General features: G+C 44.4%; 1 protein-coding gene across 2 annotated transcripts in view; it reads left to right on the top strand.

Annotated features, from left to right (window-relative positions):
• PDE6A (phosphodiesterase 6A) overlaps window positions 1-21,929 on the top strand; it is a 125,451-nt gene that overhangs the window by 36,410 nt on the left and 67,112 nt on the right. The window contains exon 1 of one of the 2 annotated variants that reach the window (XM_070793845.1): window positions 12,408-13,170. The exons of the other annotated variant lie outside the window; for it this stretch is intronic. Coding sequence (XP_070649946.1) covers window positions 12,697-13,170 — 474 coding nt within the window. The 5' untranslated portion in view covers window positions 12,408-12,696. Of the gene's footprint in view, window positions 1-12,407; window positions 13,171-21,929 lie in introns of those variants that run through there. 2 annotated transcript variants of the gene reach the window in all.

The raw sequence follows: 21,929 nt of genomic DNA, 5'->3' as shown, positions 1-21,929 counted from the left end.
GTGGCTTTCCTTGACATTCATAATGTGAAATTTCTCCCTATGCCCCCAAAGTCCTGAATGTTCTGGGCCCCGGCCCCTTCCTTCTAACGTCGCAACTCTCCTTCCCTCAGCCCTCTCCACCCATCCTAGCCTCCTTTGCCAAGCTTGTTCTCTTTCTCGACCTAGACACTGACTGGTTCCAGTACCTGGCCTCTACTTATTTCTCCAGTGTCAACCTAAAGACCTGCCTGCCCTTTCCTTGGTGACTGTCCTGCTAGTCACTTTTTAGCATGTAGTCTTCATTTAATTATGTGCCACAAATTAGGCACTATCCGATATAGATTATACATTCATTTGTTCATTTTCCATCTTGTATTGCCTGTAGGGGGTTCACAGACGATTGCATAGAATGACAGGATAGATGGGAGTGAAAGAAAACCAGTGAAGGAAACAAAATGGTCAACTTGCTTTTCTTCCCTTTTCAAGAACACATTCAAGGAACTCCATTTCTTACCCTGAGATGAGCCTCAGGTTTCTGTCACCCACCAGATTCAGAACTTCCAGAGTCACAAGCCATATCAGGATCAGAACACCTAGGTTCTGCTCCTGGTACAATCCCTTAGCAATGAGGACAAATCGAATAATCTCACCTTTCCAAGGGTAATTAATGGCCCCACACTCAAGAGTCAGTAAGACAATGGGTGTTAATGTATTTTGTCCACTCCTTATAAGTTGCAAAACAAACAGAAGACAACAGTTAACAATTTCTGGTTATTTATTTCTGGATGCACAAAACTTCACATTTATTATCTTATTTAGGCCTCATAGAAGCTTTTGTGGAAGGAAATGGCAACCCACTCCAGTATTCTTGCCTAGAGAATCCTGTGGACAGAGGAGCCTGGTGGGCTGTCTATGGGGTCTCACAGAGTCGGACATGACTGAAGCAACTTAGCAGTAGCAGAAGCTTTTGAGGGGGTGTTATGTTATGACTCTCCCTTTATCAGTGAAGAAATGGGACTCAGAGATGTTAGGTGACTTGTCCACAGTCCCACAGTTATTAATAAATGACAACAGCATGATTTCAACCCAATTATAGCTGCCTGCAAAGCCCACTCTTAACCACTACACTTACTGTGTTAGTCAAAGGTAAGACTCTATCCCCATCCTTGTGTGTAATAGATACCACTAAAGACTGGTTTAATATAATAACGGCTATCATTTTCTCTCTCTTATTCCATACGTTCTCATCAACTTTTGTTGTTTTTGAGTTGCTAAGTTGTGTCCCATGGACTATATAACCCACCAGGCTCCTCTGTCCATGGGATTTCTCAGGAAAGAATATTGGAGCAGGTTGCCATTTCCTTCTCCAGGGCATCTTCCCTACCCAGGGATAGAACCTGCATTTCCTGCATTGGCAGGCAGATTCTTTATCACTGAGCCACCATGGAAGCCCCTCATCTACTTTGTAGATGAAGAAATTGCAGCTTGGAATATTGTTACTTAACAGAGCCACTCAACTGACAAGTAGTGGATTCTGAGGTGGGACAGGGAGGGGTTTTCTTTGTTATAGCTGTCTGTCTCCCGAGCCTCTCATTGGTGCCTTTCAACCCCCTAATTCAGCATCCAGGCTGCTATTTAATGTTGTGGTCCCCTCACCTACCCGCATACAAATCTCCAGGGGCCTCATACAGCTAGACTTTGGTCCACCATTCCTACTGTACCTTCATCATGCTCCAGTTCTCTGTGGCAGGAATCTTAAGGTGTGAAACAGATAACCAAATCCCTGCTAAAGGAGAGCTGGCTAAGTAATAATCAGCTTTTCCTCAATAACAGCATGTCAGCAGCCCAGCCAGCCAGAACCCAGATCTCTTCACCCCTCCCAACCAGGCCTGAGCATTTTCCATCCTATTGGTCTCAGGGTGCACAGAGGTAACTGGCAGCCAGAGGGTTGTACATTATAACCATTACTCTGTCCCAAACTCTTTTCCAAAGAATAACTAATGATGTGTTAACTGGGGATGTTATGGGCCAGCAAAGTCATCTCAGGTTAGGGATTACTTCAGGATTCAGTTCTTCAGCCCTTCCTGACTACCCACTCTTCCAGGAAGGACAGGTCACTTCCTCTGAGACCCCACTGTTGAGTGGACTGTTCCTGATTTGCTATTTGGGATTCATTTCTGCTGATACAGCTGTTTTGCTTTTTTCATTTTCTTTTTAATTTAACTTGATTGTTCTTAGGCAGAACTCACTGGTAGCTCAACTGGTAAAGAATCTGCATGCAATGCAGGAGGCTCCAGTTCGATTCTTGGGTCAGGAAGATCCCCTGGAGAAGGGATAGGCTACCCACTCCAGTATTCTTGCCTGGAGAATCCCATGGACAGAGGAGCTTTGTGGGCTACGGTCCACGGGGTTGCAAAGAGTCAGACACGACTGAGCAACTAACACTGATTATTCTTACAAATAGGTAACATGTACAAGTAAACAAGTTCGAAATATCAAAGAGTTTACAATGAAAAGTAGATCTCTCCTACACTATCCATTCTTACCCCAGCATCCCTTTCTGGAGGCAAACACAGCACCAGCTTCCTGTGTTGCCTTCCAAGGTAGTCTAACCAGCAGTTCTCTACTCTGGCTACACATCAGAATCTCTTGGGAAACTTTTAGAAAATAAAAATACTTTGGTCTCATCCTCAGTTATTATGATTGAGTTGGGAAAGAGTGGGCTCAGGCATTGATGCTTTTTAAAAGCCCACCAGAAGATTCTAATATACACCTAGGGTTGATAAGCCTATCTGTGCATGTACAAGACTCCCCCAATCAACCAGTCACTCTCATATATACTTAAAAAAAAAAAAAATGGGCAGGGACTTCCCTGGTGGTCCAGTGGTTAAGAATCCATCTTGCAATGAAGGGGACAGACAAGGGTTCGATCCCTGGTCAGGGAACTAAGATCCCATATGCCTCAGAGCAACTAAATCCACCTGCTGCGACTACTCAGCCTGCACGCTCTGGAGCTCGTGTGCCTCAACCAGAGTCCATGCACTGCAGTGAAAGGTCCCACGTGGAGCTCGTGTGCCTCAACCAGAGAGTCCATGCACTGCAGTGAAAGGTCCCACGTGGAGCTCGTGTGCCTCAACCAGAGAGTCCATGCACTGCAGTGAAAGATCCCGTGTGACAATGAAGATCCTGCATGCTGCCACTAAGACCTGACACAGCCAAATAAATAAATAAATTAAAAAAAAAAAAAGAAATGGGCATACATTATTATTCTATACTCTTAGAAATTGATAATACTAAATTTTGAAGATTCTTCCATCTCAGTGCATAAAGAGCTCCTTTATGACTATCTACTGCTAAGTAACAAATCATTCCAAAACTTAGTGGCTTAAAATACCAATCGCCATTTTTGTTATTTCTCATGGTTGCTGTGGGTCAGAGGTTTGGTAAGAGTTTCCATGAGTGGTTCTGGCTTGGATCTCTCATAGAGCTATATAGTCAGATAGTGGCTAGAGTGGAGACAGGGAATGAAGAAGCTGAAGGCTGAACATCTCTCTTCATGCAGACTCAGGGCCTCACCCTGTGTCTCTCTGTATGGGCTAGTTTAGGCTTCCTCACGTCATGGCAGTTTCAGGGCAGTCTGTGCTTAAATGACCTCTGAAGACTTCAAAGGTTCCAGTAATAGGAGGATTCTGTATAGCCTTTTAGGATCTGGCCTCAAAAGTCACATACTTACAAGTCTCAATAAGAGACATGTCCAAGTCACATTGTGAGAAGGACATGTCGGGTGGGGAAGGAATATCGCTGTGGCTGTCTTTGGTCATAGCAGCTGCATGGTATCCCACTCTTTAGGGGGACCATCATTCATGTAAGCAGTGATGGACATTTATATTGTTTCCATTCTTTTTAACTAATTAACTTAACCATGCTGGGTCTTAGTTCTGCCATGTGGGCTCTTAGTTGTGGGATCTAGTTCCCTGACCAGGGATTGAACCCGGGCCCCCTTCACTGGTAACAAGGAGTCTTAGGCACAGGCCACCAGGGAAGTCCTCTCCACTTTTCCTCAGCTCCCTCTCCCCCAGTTCCTAGAGGGGGCTTGGCGCTTCTTGATCACTTGCCTCTCAAGGATGCTGTGTGGCAGGATAGAAAGTAACTATTCTCAGACTCAAGGAGAGATCCTCTCTTCTTTTTGGCCTTTGAGGGAAATTAGACTGAATCATCCCAGAGAGGGAAAGAATGGAGGAGGAAAGGAAATTTTTGAAAGCCTCTGCCAAGAGGCCTAGGCTTGGCAGGATCTTCGAGTGGCAAGGACCTGGGGCCTTGTCCTGCCCTGGGGAGGTGGGAAGGTTTGCCATGTGGGTGCCTTTTGGTAGCTCTGGGAGCCTGAAGCCATAGCAAGAACCCCAGAACCCTGGCCAAGAACACCACTGTTTCAGGGGCATTATCAGTTTGGACAAGGGGCACATGTGTGGACACAGAATGGACAAAATAAAGGTTACAGGGCTTTTCTCCAGCTGAACTGAGTTAGACCAACAGGCCTTCACATGACCCTGGGGTGGAATGATGGTCACAGTAATTATTGAGATTGGATATCCTGCCAGCACTGTGGGATGGGGGCTTGGAATATATACAATTTGATTTGGAGGAAGAAAAGAAATGTGATTCTTACACTGGGGGTGAAGCAGTACAAGTCACCCTTGCTATAATATTTAGGTACAGAAAGTGATCTGTTATTTGGTGTTTCATAGTGATAACAAACCCCAGCATTCCAGATTTGTTCTTTCAGGATTCTGAGCTAGGTGCTGTGAGAAATGGTCATTCAAGATGGAACATGATCTCTGCACTAAAATACTGACTTTCTCAACATTTCTTTACTTAAATGCTTTTATTTTTGGATAGCCAGGACAATATCTTAAAAGATTAGTAGTTGAAATTGTTCTTTCTGTTCATATTTTTATTAAAAGATAAGACAATAAGAAAGTGCACAAAGATTTAGCAAATGTTCTTTAAAAATACCAAAGGAAAGAAAAAAAGAAGGAAAAAATCAGCCTAAATAACCAATAGTTAGAAATATGTTAAATTATGGTACAGCCACCCAGTGGAACTCTGTGAGGCCATTAAAAGTCATGTGGTAATGGAATATTTAATGGCATAGAAAGATGTTTACATACATGTTAAACAAAATATCTAGGGACTTCCCTGGTGGTCCAGTGGTTAAGACTCCATACCTCCAATATAAGGACCAGGGGTTTGATCCCTAGTTGGGGAACTAAGATCCCACATGCTCTGTGGTGCAGGCCCAAAAGTATTAAACTACCTTTATGGGCTTCCCTGGTGGCTCAGATGGTAAAGAATCTGCCTGCAATGCAAGAGATCTGGGTTTGATCCCTGGGTCAGGAAGATCCTCTGCAAAAGGGAATAGCAACCCCCTCCGGTAGCCTTGCCTGGAGAATCCCATGGGCAGCAGAGCCTGATGGGCTACAGTCCATAGGGCCACAAAGAGTCAAACATGACTGAATGACTAACATACACTTTTTACTGAGAAGTAGCCACAAAGAAAGTTCTATACATACACTGCCACTAAGCCTCACCACAGTTCTATAAAATAAGTATCATTATTATCCACAATTTGCAAATGAGAAAATTGAGACCAGAGTTTAGGAAACTGTTTGATCCCTGTTCAGGGAACTAGATCCCACAGGCCTCAGCTAAGAGCTCACATGCAGCAACTGAAGATCCCAGCACAGACAAATAAATAAAAATGAATATTAAAAAAAAGAAGAGAAAATAAAAATGACGTAAAGGTTAAAATGCACCTAAGGAGAAAATAGTGCATGGCTCATCCATCACCCAGGTTAGATCCTCAAAGTAAAACAAAGAGAACTTCACAGACTAGCCACGCTTTGGAGGCAGACTCAACAGGAAACCCACGTAGCTGAATAAAGGCATGGCATTACGTCAATGTCAGGAGGCAGGACAGTGAGGAACTGACATCAACTCTAGGTCAAGGATAAGAACAAATGAAATATGGCAGACAGCCAAGATTAAGTATAAAATGAGGGTGTGTTTGTGTGTGTGTTCGGTTGCTCAGTCGTGTCTGACTCTTGATGGCCCCATGGACAGTAGCCCACCAGGCTCCTCTGTCTGTGGAATTTTCCAGGCAAGAATACTGGAGCAAGTTGCCATTTTCAACTCCAGGGGATCTTCCTGACCCAGGAATAGAACCCAAGTCTTGTGTGTCTCCTGCATTGGCAAGTGGATTCTTTACCATTGTGACACCTGGGAAGCCATAAAATGAAGGTGGAGCCCAATAAAATGAGGCTGGAGGCCATTCCAGCAGTTCCAAGGTGGGGCCAGGAAAACTCTTCCCTTCTATGGCTTCACAGAGGTTGTGTGGTTTGGCAAGCCAGAGGTGAAAGTCTTCCTATCAGGAAATGGAGGCTGTCAACATGTAATGCCAGCGAAAGGTCCTGAAGGGGGACACTCAATGCCCAGTGACGTAAATTACCCAGGCTGGCAGCACTGTTTCTCAGGCCCTGTCTCCCAGTCAACCAATGTGTCTTCCACATGTTTTTCTTGCGTCTGTACCCACTTCCTTCCCTCCAGTTTCTCAATCCTCATTCTAAGCCAGTTCCTTATTCCTCTGGGAAAATTGCAAATCAACTATACTCCAACAAAAATTATTTTTAAAATATTTGCAACCACGTCCTTACTGATTAACAGGAATCATCTTCCTATTTAAATGCTGATATTTGAATCCTCTGCCTTGCCCTGGGCTTACCTACCTTCGATGACAAGGACTTGACTATCTTTAAGGTAATCCAGTTAATCTTTGATAGTTATGATAACTAATGATGATTGGATGACTACTATTAAATTGAACAGTCTGAAACCGCTGTCCCTAGAGGACAAAAATAGTCAAAGAGGAGCAATTTTATATGGTTCAACTTAACATGCACTGGGTACATAGCTGCACATTACACAATATATTATTTCATCTCCACAAACACCATGTAAAAGAATTCTAATTTTACAGCTAAGCAAAGTGAGGTCCAGGGATATTGAATAATTTACACACCACCTCTTAAACACTATGGGTATTGCTTTTTTTCCTCACTGCAAGGCTTGGGCTATCTTAGTTCCACAACCAGGGATCGAACCTAGGGCCCTGGCAGTGAGAATGCTAAGTCCTAACCACTGGACCGCCAGGGAATTCCTTGGTGTTGCCTTATTATAATAACTTTTGTCTCTGACCTACTGGCTTGTCTGGCTCTCTGGTTCCTCCACTCCGAATAATCTTTCAGAGCCTCTTCCTAGTTGAACATCCTTGGTTCCCTCATCATTGCTATTAACACAAGTGATGAACAGTGGGGGCCTGTGGACACCATTTCACCCAACACTAGGAATTGTGGTGGCCACTGACATACAACACAACCCATTCCCATTCTAGCAGGTCCTGAATTTCAGGCTCCTCTTCTTTCTAAAAGGTGCTTCACAAAATACCTTTCCACACATACCTCTCCTTCACCCAGTTGATTCCTTGCTGTGCCCTATTTCTTTCTTTTATTCCCCCCTCTTTACCTCCAAACTCAGTGTCTTAAAACCACCTGTGGACCCAGCAGTTCCACTCCTGGGTATATACCTAAGAGAACCAAAAACACATGTCCACGCAAAGACTTGCATAGCGAAAAAGTGAGAACAACCTACATGTCCACCAACTAATAAATGGGTAAATGAAATGTGGTATCTATATCCATCATAATGGAACATTATTCAGTCATAAAAAAGAATGAAGCTCTGTTACATGTTGCAGTATGGATGAAACTTGAAAATATTATGCTAAATGAGAATGGTCATGTTGCAGGAAGGGGGACCCCTTCCAGGGCCTGAAACTGGGCTCTTGTCTAACACTCAGAAATGAATTGTCTGAGGAGACACATGTGCTGACAAAGCAAGAGATTTTATTGGGAAAGGGCACCTGGGTGGAGAGCAGAGGGTAAGAGAACCCAGGAGAACTGCTCTGCCGAGTGGCTTGCAGTCTCGGGTTTTATGGTGATGGGATTAGTTTCCGGGTGGTCTTTGGCCAGTCATTCTAATTCAGAGTCTTTCCTGGTGGCTCACGCATTGCTCAGCCTGGATGGATGCTGGTGAGAGGGATTCTAGAAAGTGGACGGACACACGGTGTCTCTTTTCGACCTTTCCCGAACTCTTCCAGTTGGTGGTGGCTTATTATTTCTGTATTCCTTATCAGGATCTCGTCATAAAACAACTCATGCAAATGGTTACTATGGTGCCTGGCCAGGGTGGGCGGTTTCAATCAGTGTGCTTCCCCTAACAGACACAAAGGCCGCACACATATCGTATAATTCTGTTTATATGAAATGTCCAGAATAGATAAATCCATAGAGAAAGTAGATTAGTAGTTACCAGAGGATGAGAAAATAGATTAGTGGGGGCACAACATAAGAAATACACTAAAAACCACAGAATTATACCCTTTAAAAAGATGTTTTTATATAATGTGAATTTTATCTCAATAAATACATATTTTAAAATCACCTATGATTTGAGTCATGTAAATTTTCAAAGCCTTCCAGTTTTCTTTTCAGTGAACTATAGATCTTGGGGTAGAGATTATGTTAAATAAATAGCTCCAGCTTTTCTTCCGGGAGGATCCTTTGGCAAGGCTTGTGGTCAGAAACAGAGGTCAACCATCTGGTCAGTCTTCCCTCACTCCAGCCCGTTTGGAGTCCTGGAACCGGGAGCGCTAGAGATAATGTTATTCAACTCTTCTGTTTTGTTCTTAGGAAAATCAACAGAGCCTTGAGAGAAGACAGAACCTTTTCAAGGTCATAGAATGAGTCAGTGGCATTGTTGGGCCTGCAGTCCTGTTTTCTCCTTTCAGGTAGAACACGTTTGTGTATAGACTGGACTACAGAAAGCATTCTCTCCTACGCATACTGGTAGCCCCTGTTTCCAATGAAAGAAGCTGCAAATTTCCTTCACTGACATCTGAAATCAGACCCATTGAACAGGCTTATAGGAGGTGAACTGATGCAAATACTAGCTTATCCCTACCTAGCCAACAATTAGCACTAAAGTTTGTTAGCAGATTTGACTGTCTCATTCTGGCATATTGAAAAATAAGGTAAAAATAGATTTCTTGCAAAAGAGTTGCTTATATTCCCAGCCAGAACTAAGCCCGGTGGGCATATGACAGGAAGGACTTGGGCTGGGCTGTTTGAGAGACTTTTTAAAAGGGGCAAAGCTTTACTCCTATCCTCAAAGACTTTGAGTTTGATGAGAGTACAAATGTATAGAAATAACACAGCCTAGAATGTAGAAACTCCTATTGACATGGAAGCAGACCAATAGTTTGGAGTTCAAAGTAGAAAGAGTCTTAACTGGAGCATAAAGAATCCATGGTGGGAACAGCATTTGGACTGGGTGGTATGGGACAGGTCAAGGGCTCAGCAAGAATGAAGAGGCAAAGTCAGAGAGAATGAAAAACACTAGGGTGGAGCTTAGAGTATGTATAGAGAAACTGTACAAAATAAAATAAGAAGGAATACTGGGGCCAAATTTTGGAGTGCTATTTATGTCAGGATTAAGAAAGATTGCTCAATTTTTTGAGGGGCTCAGTAGGGGTAAGAACAGCCTCACACACTCTGATAGAGCCTCTTGGAGCAAAATTTGCATTATTTATTCAAACTCTTAGATAGCTTCAAACTCTTTGGGCCTGGGGTTTCACTTCTAGATATTTCCACTAAGAAAGGTAAGTGTTCATTACAGCATAATTTATACTACTAGAAAATTAGAAACAACAGAGCAGTGGAGCAGTTGTTCTCAATAGGAATAATTTCATCTCAGGGGACATTTGGAAATGTCTGGAAATGTTTTTTATTTCCACAATTTAAAGGGGAGGGAGTGCTACTGGCATCTAGTGGGTAGAGTCCAGGAATGTTGCTAAACATCTTTATAGTGTACAGGACAGCTTCCCACAACAAAGAATCACTGAGCCCAAAATGCCAAGGTTGAGAATATACATATGGATATAGATAGGTATGGAAAGGTTTAAAAATATACGAAGAATATTGGCGATGGTAATATCTGCGATTATGTTTTATTTCAATTTTTTCTTTTGTGACTTCTGTACTTTCTAAGTTTTAATCAAGAATATATAGGACTTTGTGGGACTTCCCTGGTGGTCCAGTAGTTAGTTAGGAATCTGCCTTTCAATGCAGGGGATGCAGGTTCAATCCCTGGTTAGGGAACTAAGATTCCAGATGCTGCAGGACAACTAAGCCCACATGCCACTACTAGAGAGAAGCCCATACACCTCAGGGAAGACCCAGTGCAGCCAAAAAAAGAAATATAGGACTTTGAATTAGTCAAGAGTAATATAATTCAGGTTGAGTCCAGGGAACAAAGGTTTAAGTCCTGGTCTGAGTCCAAGAATCAGGCGTGCCAACATCTAAGGGCAGGAGAAGATCTATGTCCCAGCTCAAACAGAGGGCCAATTCACCCTCCCCTCATCTTTTTTTTTTTTTCCTATTCAATCTCCTGATGGATTGGGGGATACTCACCTGTGCTGGGGAGGGTAAAATTCATTACTTTGTCTAATGACTCAACTAATCTCTTCTGAAACACTCTTAATGACAAACCCAGAAGTAATGTTTTACTAGCTACTTGGGCATCCTTTAGCCCAACTAACACATAAAATGAACCACCATGAACATCATTTAAAAACAACATTACTGAGCATCAAGGATTATGCTAGACAGCCTTGCAAAGCCTCAATAATCAGTCCTGACAGGTGCCTGCCCTCACTGGAGCTCACAGTACAGAGAAGAAGACACAGAGCAGACAAACATAAAACCAGAAAACACGTTTTAATAGTGAAAAAGGAAATAAACGGATGATATGACAGGCAGGAATTGGGGAGAGAGTGACTGGGGCTCCCTGAGATAAGACAATTAAGGGTGACTAAGGAAATGGCAACCTACTCCAGTGTTCTTGCCTGGAGAATCCCAGGGACGGGGGAGCCTGGTGGGCTGCCGTCTATGGGGTCGCACAGAGTTGGACACCACTGAAGCGACTTAGCAGAAGCAGCAGCAGCAACAGCAGCAGCATGAGCTGAGACCTTGAGGCTGAGGAGCTGGAGAGCCAGGGATTCACATTCCAGACAGAGAGCTCACGTTAGTTATGGTGGATGTGTTTGGAAAAGTTATTGTGAGATCCACCAGACCAAGGGTCATCTGTATACACAGTGTTGAATAGGCACAGTATCCTGAGAATTAATTAATTACACTCTATAATAAAGGAAGTGATCTATTAATACTTTCCTTTAAAGTTCACTTACACAGTTCAAAGTGCCAACCACAGTCTATGATCCTACATTGCACAGTATTTATAAGACAGGTGTGCCAGGCTCTTATATATGTATATATATCCATAGTCACTACAGTATATTTCATCCAGAAAGAACGCGCTCTTCTCTTCCTGCCCTGGTGGATTCGGAGAGACAACCCAATGAGGATTCTGGTATTTTGAGCCTCACTGGAGCTGATAAAATCCACAGTATTGTGTGCGTTTCTGACTGACAACCCAAGAAGATACTGGCTGCAGCCAGCAAAAGCACCCTAAAATGCCAAAACAAAGATCAGGGACTGAAGGACAGTAGAAGGTTAAGCCTCTACGGAAAGGACAGAAACAAAAATGTTAACTAAAGGTTACCTTTGAATGGCAGGATTATGGGTGATTCTAAGGGCCTTCTTTGTGTATTTTCTACAGTAAACATGTGTATTGTAATAGGAAAAAAAACTATGAAAGGTGCTGTTTTTATAAAGTGAAAAGTGAAAGTCACTCAGATGTGTCTGACTCTTTGCAACCCCATGGACTATACAGTCCATGGAATTCTCCAAGCCATAATACTGGAGTGGGCAGCCTTTCCCTTCTCCAGGAGATCTTCCCAACCCAGGGATCGAACCCAGGTCCCTCTCATTGCAGGTGGATTCTTTCCCAGCTGAGCCACCAGGGAAGCCCTGTTTTTATAAAGGTCCTTCAAATTCAGAGATGTAATGTGGATATTTGGCCCATAATGTACACAAGGGAAGCAGGTTCAGTGGTGAGCATGCAGAGGGAAGCCGTGTGTTAGGGGGATCCTGGGGACAGAGGTGAAGAAGAGTGGGGTGAGGGGCCAGGGACAGGAGGTGGATACCCAGTTCCTCTCAGCTCTAGCCATTTCTGCCACAGAGAAACTGGATACGGGGTTGTTAGATCTTCTGATTCTCTGAGAGAAGCTAAACGAAACTGTTAAACAGTAAACATGGGCTTCCGTATCAAATGTTAAAGAAAAATACCACACAGGGCAAAGAAAGCATCTTTATAGCAGTATGATGTCTTGTGTTACCAGTTTGCAGCCTCTGTGCTTGGTGTTTTCTTTTACTTGATCTCAATGCCAGTTCTGTGCCAAATTTTCTTCTCCTATTAGCGGACCAAGGTGAAAAGAGAACACTCACCTCTCCCATCTGGGGCCCAGAAGCACCCAGAACATCCTGATCCTCATAATCCTTGCTCTGGGGAAATATTAATGATTTAATCTCCCAAGCTCACTCACTCTGCTCTGCAGCCACACCAACGAGGTTCACAAACAAGACTCAGAGAAGTCTAGGCCAGCCTCACCCCCATCTACAGAAATAGGCAGTGCAATTCCCAGCCATGGGCGAGGTGACGGCAGAGGAAGTAGAGAAGTTTCTGGACTCAAATGTCAGCTTTGCCAAACAGTACTACAACCTGCGCTACCGGGCCAAGGTCATCTCAGACCTGCTGGGACCCAGGGAGGCGGCCGTGGACTTCAGCAACTACCACGCGCTGAGCAGCGTGGAAGAGAGTGAAATTATCTTCGACCTCCTGCGGGACTTTCAGGACAACCTGCAGGCCGAGAAGTGCGTCTTCAACGTCATGAAGAAGTTGTGCTTCCTGCTGCAGGCCGACCGCATGAGCCTATTCATGTACAGGGCCCGGAACGGCATCGCAGAGCTGGCCACCCGGCTCTTCAACGTCCACAAGGATGCTGTGCTCGAGGAGTGCCTGGTGGCGCCTGACTCGGAGATCGTGTTCCCCCTGGACATGGGAGTGGTGGGCCATGTTGCGCTCTCTAAAAAGATCGTCAACGTCCCCAACACAGAGGAGGTATCCTCTTCCCCATGGGAGTGGGGGACAGGGAGGCATTATTCCATGGGGTTTGGAGGGGAGGTATACGGGACAGGGAGCTGTCAGCCACCAAGACTGGGCTGGTGACCACTTGACACTTTTCTTTCTTTTTTTACTTGTCTATTTTTTTTTAATTAATTTATTTTTCGCTGCTCTGGGTCTTCGTTGCTCTGTGAGGGCTTTCTCTAGCTGCTGTGAGTGAAGGGCTGCGCTTCCCTGCGGCCTGTGGTGGCTTCTCTTGTAGGCGGAGCTTGGGCTCTAGGTCCTCCGGCTCAGTAGTTGTGGCGCACAGGCTTAGTTGCCCTGTGGCATGTGGGATCCTCTTGGACCAGGAGTAGAACCTGTGTCCCCTGCATTGCCAGGCAGATTCTTAAGCACTAGATCACAAGGGAAGTCTTTCTATTTGTTTACTGATAACTTTTTATTTTGAAAAAAAAAATCAGAAGAGTTTAAAATACAGTACCAAGAACTATATATTGTTCATCCCAATTCATCAACTGTTTATACCTTACCCGGCTTCCCTCGTGGCTCAGCTGGGAAACAATCCACCTGCAACGTGGGAGACCTGGGTTCGATCCCTGCTTTGGGAAGATCCTCTGGAGAAGGTAATGACTACCCACGCCAGTATTCTGGCCTGGAGAATTCCATGGACTGTATAGTCCATGGGGTCTCAAAGAGTTGGACACGACTGAGCAACTTTCACTTTCACCTTACCACATTTGCTTTATGTCTCCATTTTTTTCTGATCCATTTGGGAGACAAACACAGACAATGTGTCCTTTTAACCCCAGGAATTTTTCTGTGTATTTTCAGAACAAGGACATTTCTTACATAGCCAAAGTACAATGATCAAACTCAGGAAATGTGACAGTCGTTACAATACTATTATCTAATGAACGGTCCATATTCAGTTATTTGCGAGTCATCTCAATGATGCCCATTTAGCACTGTCTCTTTAGTTTCCAATCTGAAACAGTTTCTCAATCTATCTTTGTTTTCCATGATGCTGATGTTTTTGAAGGATATAGGCCAACTTGTTCTGCAGAAACGTCCCTCCATTTGGGCTTGTCTGCTGTGTCTTCATGTTTAGATTCAGGCTATGCATTTCTGGCAGGACTATCACAAAGGTGATGTTATTTTTACTTTGTGCCTTGCGTCAGGAGACATAGGCTGGCAGTCATTACGGAAATGCTAAACTGACTACTTGGTTAAGCACTTGGCTCTGTCTTCTAAGAGTTTAGTGTTCTGTGAGATTCTCCTGGCAGCTCTGACAAAGACTTCTTTGATCACCTACAGGAAATCATTTAATGCAGTTTTCCCCATAACCATCTGCCAAAGTCCACTCCTACTCATCCTTCCGATCTTAGCTTAAAGTTCACTTCCTCAGGGAGACCCTCTCAGATCCTTCTGTGAGTTTCCTCCCTAAAACCATTTACCACAATAAGCCCTGGAGGCCAGGGACCATGCCTGCCTTATTGTCCACTTTATACCAAATGTTTGTCCACTTTATAGCAATTGCCCACTTTATAGCAAAGGTTTGGCACAAAGCAGATGCTCAACAAACACTTAGCAAAAAGACTCACACTCAGGTAATTTTGCAATAATCCCTTTAACACCTGTCTTACCCCAATATTTGCCCTAGGCTGTCAAGGCCAATGTTGGTCTCATTTATTGCTGAACTGGCCTAACCAGAAGCCTGTGTTCAGTCATTCCCAAGATCCAGCCTGGACATTTTGTGACTTTGTGTTCCCCTTACCTCTGACCTAATTTCAGATTAAAGGTCTTAAAATTAAAAGTTGGGGAGGTATGGGGCTTCAAAGATCATCTCATCCAGCTGACTTGTTTAATGGATGAGAAGTCTGGAGTCAGAAGATCTTGAGAAGGGGCTTGCCCAAAGTCACCAAGGCATCAGAGCAGAGCTTCCTGGACTTCACATGCACAGATGTAAGAATTCCAATGGATCATCTTTTTGACTTGGGTTCCTTTTTTGAAAAAAATTAATTAATTCATCATTTGGCCGCACCAGGTCTTAGTGATGGCACGAAGGATCCTCTAGTTACGGCATGGGAAAATCTTTAGTTGGGGCTGGCAAACTCTTAGCTGCAGCACATGGGATTTAGTTTCCTGACCAGGGATCGAACCCTGGCCCCTTGCACTGGGAGGACAGAGTCTTAGCTACTGGACCACTAGAAAGTCCCTTGAGTTACTTGGCAAGATGAAAGGCATAGACTTGGGCCTTTGTGGAACCTGGTTTTTTTTGAAGTATGCTGGTCTAGATCTCCTATGGGATTCCTCTCTCCTTGGCCCTCCTAGGGTAAGGGTAATTCTGCACCCAGGGAACTTTCCTGAGGACTCATTCAACTGGATTGGAATCTGTTCTCCCTTCAACTCTCTCCAGACTTCAACTTCTCTCTAGACTGTAGCCAACATGGGTTGTCACAGTCTTATAACTGATTATCCCTGTTTTACAGATGATGAAATTGAAATCTTTTCTCAGTCACACAGTAAGCGGCAGAGCAGGGATTTGAATTCAGGCACTGGGACTGGTGCCACACCCTTTCACTGCTCTGCTGTTCTCTACTTCCTCGTGACCTATAAAACGAGTACATTAAACTAAGTGCAGTGTACGAAAAAAAAGGTCCTTTTAAATTACATGGCAGAAAATTGAGATGTTAAGCTTTGAGGTCAGATCTGGGTGTGAATCAAGACTCCCTTTCTAATAACATAGCCTTGGCAAACTCTTTAGCTTGTTTGGGGTCACTTCCTAATTTGTAAAATAGAGGGAGAAAACCTAGCTTCTCTAAGTGTTGTTGTAGGATAAATGAGATAATTCTTTCTCCTCTAGCAAAGTTCTTAGCGCATAGTTTAGGCTCTTACTGACAGCTTCTGCTCCTTGTTAATATCGCTATTACTTTGTTGTTGCTGTTAAGGAATTTATTCTATGGAATAGATGCTGGACCAGGTCTGTGTGGGGCTTGGAGAGGAATCCAGTCTTGCCTTTCTGGAGCTTTCAGTTTAGATTCTGTTTGTGGGAAAGACAGAACAGAGGTGCTGAAAACTTCTATGGACCCTGGTGTTGAGGGACTGAGGATTTAAGTAGACTCTCTGATCCTAAAATATCCCTGAGAGTTTGATGAACCCCTGCACTAAGCCTGCTGTTTCTTTGTCAGCCCCAAAGTTCACCCTGGACGGGATGGCTGTGTTCCCGGGAAGCTTTCAGGCCAGGCAGCCCCCTTGGTGTGTGCCTCAGGCCTGGAGTGATGTCATTTCAGGTCAGCAAGCCTCTGTCCTTCAGTTGTACATATCTTCCTCCTTGAGATATCATACTTTATTGGGGTCTGTGGACAGACACTGGGAGCTGGATGGAGAAGAAGCAGGGATATGGTGTAGACTGGGGGGTGGGTGGTCCCTGAACCACTGATAAGTGATACTCTTAGCCTTTAGCACACTTCCCATCAGCCCCCACCAAAACCTGAAAGTGGTTGTAATTACTGCATTGAAAAATGTGAAACCATGAATGGGTTTCCCATGGTTGTAATGTGGCTCCCATGCTCTGACACATTCTTACTTATCCTTGGGACCTTCTCGGGGGCCACTTGTCATTAGGGCTACCAGATATAATGTAAGCTGCCCAGTTGAATTTGAATCTTAGATAAACAAAGAGATACTTTTTTTTTTTTTTTGGCTGAGCTGCATGGCATGTGGGATCTTAGTTCCCCAAGCAGAGACAAAATCCATGCCTCCTGCGATGGAAGTGTGAGTATTAACCACTGGACCACCAGGGAAGCCCCAGAGAACTATTTTAGTATGTGTTTTGTGCTAATAACTGTTAAACTGTCAATAATCAATGCTGTGACTGGACAAGCCCATGTGGTTCTTATGATGAATGCAAGATACCCTTTAGCACTAGTGATCAGAAAACTTTGAAAAAACAAAGGCTTATTACTTATAAGACCTGGAAATTACATTGCATACCTGGGGCTGTACAAGGAGGTCTCATGTTAGAGAGGGAGAGAGTGGGCTCTGGCCTAGGACTTTCATGAGGGTTGAGGGTTTCACAGGCTCACTCTCTATTAGCGAGTTTAAAACATAAGAGCAGAAATTGAAATCTTGGTGAGAGAAAATAGAAAGCAAAAAGTGGCTCCAAATGATCAGTTATCAAAATCAACCAAGATCTTTAAAACAAAAGAGTCTCAGTGTGAGGAGGTGGCATGGCTCTTTAACTAGTGTGTGGCTGACAGTGTGTCTATTTGAGATAGGCAGATAGCCATCTTTGAGGTGGATGTCAGCAATCAAAGCCTAAGTCATACACTCACATTACAAACATGAAAACAAACGACTCCCAAGGGTGTCCAGCTCACACTACAGTACACCCTATGCAACACATGATATACTAAGAAAGCTGTTTCCCTGAAATTCAAATGTGATTAATCCTGTGTTTATTTGCTAAATCTGGCAACCCTACTTGACATTCAGTGTGTGTCTGTGTATTTATTCTTTACCCTTTCTCCTTGGGAAAGCCCACAAGGCTTGTCTGTTCCTGCGTATCTTATTCACCACTACTGGTCCCCAGACCTAGCCCAGGGCCTGGGACAGAGTGGTTCCTCATTACAGTTTATTGAGTGAATTAATAAGTCATGGCCCTTTCCCAGTGGGCTGTGATATTGTGATTTATAAAAAGAAATATTTATTTGTTCTTTGTCCTGGTTCCTGACACAGAAGTGACCCTTGTAATTTCCTGAGTGAATAGAACCATCTGACACAGAGCTCCTAAATCCCTTGGAGTTTCCTGGGTGGTAGGTGGTCTTTTGTTCTAATGAGAGGACTCTTGGTGGACTCCCGGATGGGGACCAGAAAGATCAAGCCTTGATTAGACACTTGAAACCTTCAGCCCATCCTCTATTCTCTTAAGAGGGTTTTCCAGGTGGCCCTAGTGGTAAAGAACTCGCCTGCCAATGCAGGAGGACATACGAGATGCAGGTTCAATCCCTGGGTTGGGAAGATCTCCTGGAGGAGGGCATGGCAATCCACTCCAGTACTGTTGCCTGGAGAATCCCATGGACAGAGGAGCCTGGCAGGCTATGGTCCATAGTGTTGCAAAGAGTCGGACGTGACTAAAGAGACAGCACACACGCACCAATGCGAGAGACTCAGGTTTGATCCCTGGGTCAGCAAGATCCCCTGGAGAAGGAAATGGCAACCTACTCCAGTATTCTTGCCTGGGAAATCCCATGGATAGAGGAGCCTGGCAGGCTACAGTCTAGGGGGTTGCAAAAGAGTTGGACACGACTTAGCAACTAAACAACAACATTCCTGTAAGAGGGGAGAGGGGCTGGAAATGGGATTAATAATTGATTATGCCTTTGTGATTAAACTGTCATAAAAAACCTCAAAAGTACAGGGTTCAGAGAGCTTCTGGGCTGGTGAATACATGCATGTGCTGGGAGGGTAGTGTACACCCCAACTCCAGGGGACAGAATCTTTGGCACACAGGACCTTTCTGGATCTCACCTTATATATCTTTATCTGACAGTTCATTGGTACACTTATTCTATTCTAAGACTGTAAATGTAAATACTTTCCTGAGTTCTATGAGCTTTTCTGGCAAGTAATCAAACCCAAGGAGTGAGTCACTGGAACCTCGATTTACAGTTAGTGAGGCAGAAGCACAGATAGCAGCCTATGACTTGACATTGGCATCCGAAGCAGGGGCAGTCTTCAGGGACTGAACCCTCCAGTTGTACGTTCTTGTTCTCCAGGTAAACAGTGTCAGAACTGAACTGAATTGTTGGATACCCAGCTAGTGTCAGAGAACTGGTCAGTGTGGGGAAAAAAGCATCTACATATCTGGTGTGCTAAGTGTTGTGAATATGGTAGTTATGTGAGAGTAAAGGAAAACAGTGAGTTTCTCCTAGACGGTGACAATCCCATTTCTGAAGACTGAAGCTGAAAGCACTGTCATGTCCAGAGGCTCTTACATTGGTTGTCCTGCTCTCCTTCCCGCCCTATGACACCTGGAACCCAGCATGCCAGGCCAGAAAGAAAACTCAGAGAGGACCCGGTCTGACATGGTGATTTTACCGAAGAGGAAACTGAGGCTCGGAGAGGTTTCAACTACTGACAGGCTCATGAAGCCACTCAGAGGGGCCCCAGGATACCATCAATCCTCTGGGGGCTTTCTTCACATTATGGCTTGAATTGTGAATTCATGCTTTACATAATGTCCCCATTGTACAGTGATAACCCACTGAGGACAGCCTCCCCTTTCTTACGGGTCTTGGCAGACCCAGTGCCTCTCACAGACCCAGTGCTCAGTAAATATAAGTGGATGAATGAATCAATCCATCAATGAGCCGATCAGTGTATCAGTGAATGAATGAATGAATGCAGTGACTGTGCCATTTACGAGCAGGAGAATTGTCTATAAAACAGGGAAGGAGAGAGTTCTATGTGACAGGGAAGATGTGAGAGTTAATGAATTGTCTGGCTCTGGGCCTAGTACATCATTGAAAGTGAAAGTCATTCAATAAATAGATATCATGGGACACACTGGAGCTTGGCACAGAGGATGTTTGAAAAGAGAAACTGGGTTTCCAGGAATGAGAAGCAGTCTTGAATTACTTTGGAATAAAATCTAAGCTCTTCCAGTGGCCTCCAAGGCCCTGTCACATAAGGCCTCTGCCCACCTTTCTGAGGGGCTTCCCTGGTGGCTCAGATGGTAAAGAATCTGCCTTCAATGTGGGAGACCTGAGTTTGATCCATGAGTTGGGAAGATCCCCTGGAGAAGGAAATGGTTATCCACTCCAGTATTCTTGCCTGGAGAATCCCTTGGACAAAGGAGCCTGGCTGGCTACAGCCCATAGAGTCACAAAGAGTCAGACACAACTGAAGCAGCTTAGCATGCACGTAGGCACGCATGCTACCTCTCTGACTTCCTTGACCTCCAATCTCCTCACTAAGCAGGCCTTCTTCCTGTTTCTCAGATCAGTCAGTTCATTGCCCCCTGCTCCTTGGCATCCTCCGTGCCCTCTGCTTGGAATACACTTCTGGCTGGCTGGCTCTTCTGAGCCTTCACTCTCTGCATTGCCTCTTAGAGAAGCCTCCCTACCTGCCAGGACTGACCAGAGCAGCTTCAACCTACCCCCGCTACCATCACTTTCTATAGCATCATCCAGTTTCTCTTCTTCAAAGCAGCTGTTTACTTGCTTTTTGTCTGCCACCCCATTTGAGTGGAAGCTTTACTAGGGAAAGATATTCACCCGTCTTGTTCATTGCCTAAACTGCCTGGCATATATTAAAGGCTTTCTGTTAATGCCAACTGAATGAATGAATGACTTGGGCTTTCTTCTGCTCGACTTCTGATTCCTAGGCTTTAAAACAGATAGGTTAGTGACTTTCCTGGTGGTTTAACAGTTAAAACTGTGTTCCCAACGCAGGGGACCCAGGTTCAATCCTTGATCAGGGAACTAGATCCAACATGCTGCAACCAAGAGTTCGAATGCCACAACCAAAGAAAAAGATCCCTCATGCAGCAATTAAGACCAGGCATAGCCAAACAAAAAGTAAATAAAACAGTTTTAGCAGGTGGCCTTTAAGGTCCCTCCGCCGCTGATAAGTTGAGGTTCTATGACACAGCTGAGAACACTGTATATGCTGAAAATATAAGGATGCCAATGATTATACAGACACCAGTCAATTGGCAGCTGTGCTATTTGTGAGAAAGTTCTAGGGCTGAGAACTCAGTGGGAGAGAAGGTACTGGTGGCTTTAGTAACATTGGCCTCAGATGCAGGTAAGGCCCAAGTACTGCTTTCCTTGACAGAAGTGAATACTGAAAGACTGAACTGACTTGATGAAATGAATCTGGGCATGTCTCACTCAGGCTTGTATTCATCAGTTGTCCTTAGAGAGTGACATGGAATACCCTTATGGTTAATACCTCTTTAGAGATTTTGCTTAATCCTCCAACACTAATTCAAGTTGAGCACTACAGGCTTCTCTTAATTCCTTTACCCTTCACCTGGTTTGAGAGAACTTCATCGACAACAGGGCCTGTTTATTTAGTCCCACTCCAACTGGAAGAATCCCCAGATGCAGAGCACCACATTCTAAACTTCTGCATTGTGGGAAAGTTCTAGTTCTAGCACAGCTGTGTGAATTGGCTCTGCAAAATACACTTCCTTCTCAGAACAGCCTGAACTGTACACATCTCAGCTGGCTTGTGTTCCCAGCAACGCTGACTGTTGGGAAACCTCACAGTGTGACCAAGAAACAGAAAGGTGGATTCTTTTGGATTTAAGACAACAATTCACGCTCTGTCCCCACTTTCTGACCACCCAGACTGTACCGCCCTATACTGGCCTCCAAGTTTGCCTTCGGGGTGGGGTGTAGGAGGTGTGTGCTCCTCTGCACTCATACTGCTTTGAGCCAACCCTTATGTCCTGTGTTACTATTAACACAGGACATCTGTGTTAATTCTGTGTGAATTCTGTTAATTCTGTGTGATTCATCTGTGTGCTGGCCTGAATTTTAGTCTTCCCTCTATCCCCGGTGCTTAGCATAAGGCCTGACACAGAGCGGGGCTTCCGTTAAGATTTGTGGAATGGGGATATTCATTGGATTGGCTGTGTGGTGCTAGAACTGGATCGCAAAAAAAGTTGAAAGTGGACTTCCCTGGTGGCCCAGTGGGTAAGAACCTGCCTGCGAATGCAGGGGGTACAGGTTCAGTCCTGGTCTGGG

This window comes from Bos indicus, chromosome 7 (genome assembly GCF_029378745.1).
Source record: "Bos indicus isolate NIAB-ARS_2022 breed Sahiwal x Tharparkar chromosome 7, NIAB-ARS_B.indTharparkar_mat_pri_1.0, whole genome shotgun sequence".
Lineage (NCBI taxonomy): Eukaryota > Metazoa > Chordata > Mammalia > Artiodactyla > Bovidae > Bos > Bos indicus.
Note: the sequence above shows the minus strand (reverse complement) of the source record. Positions and strands in the feature narration are given on the sequence as shown.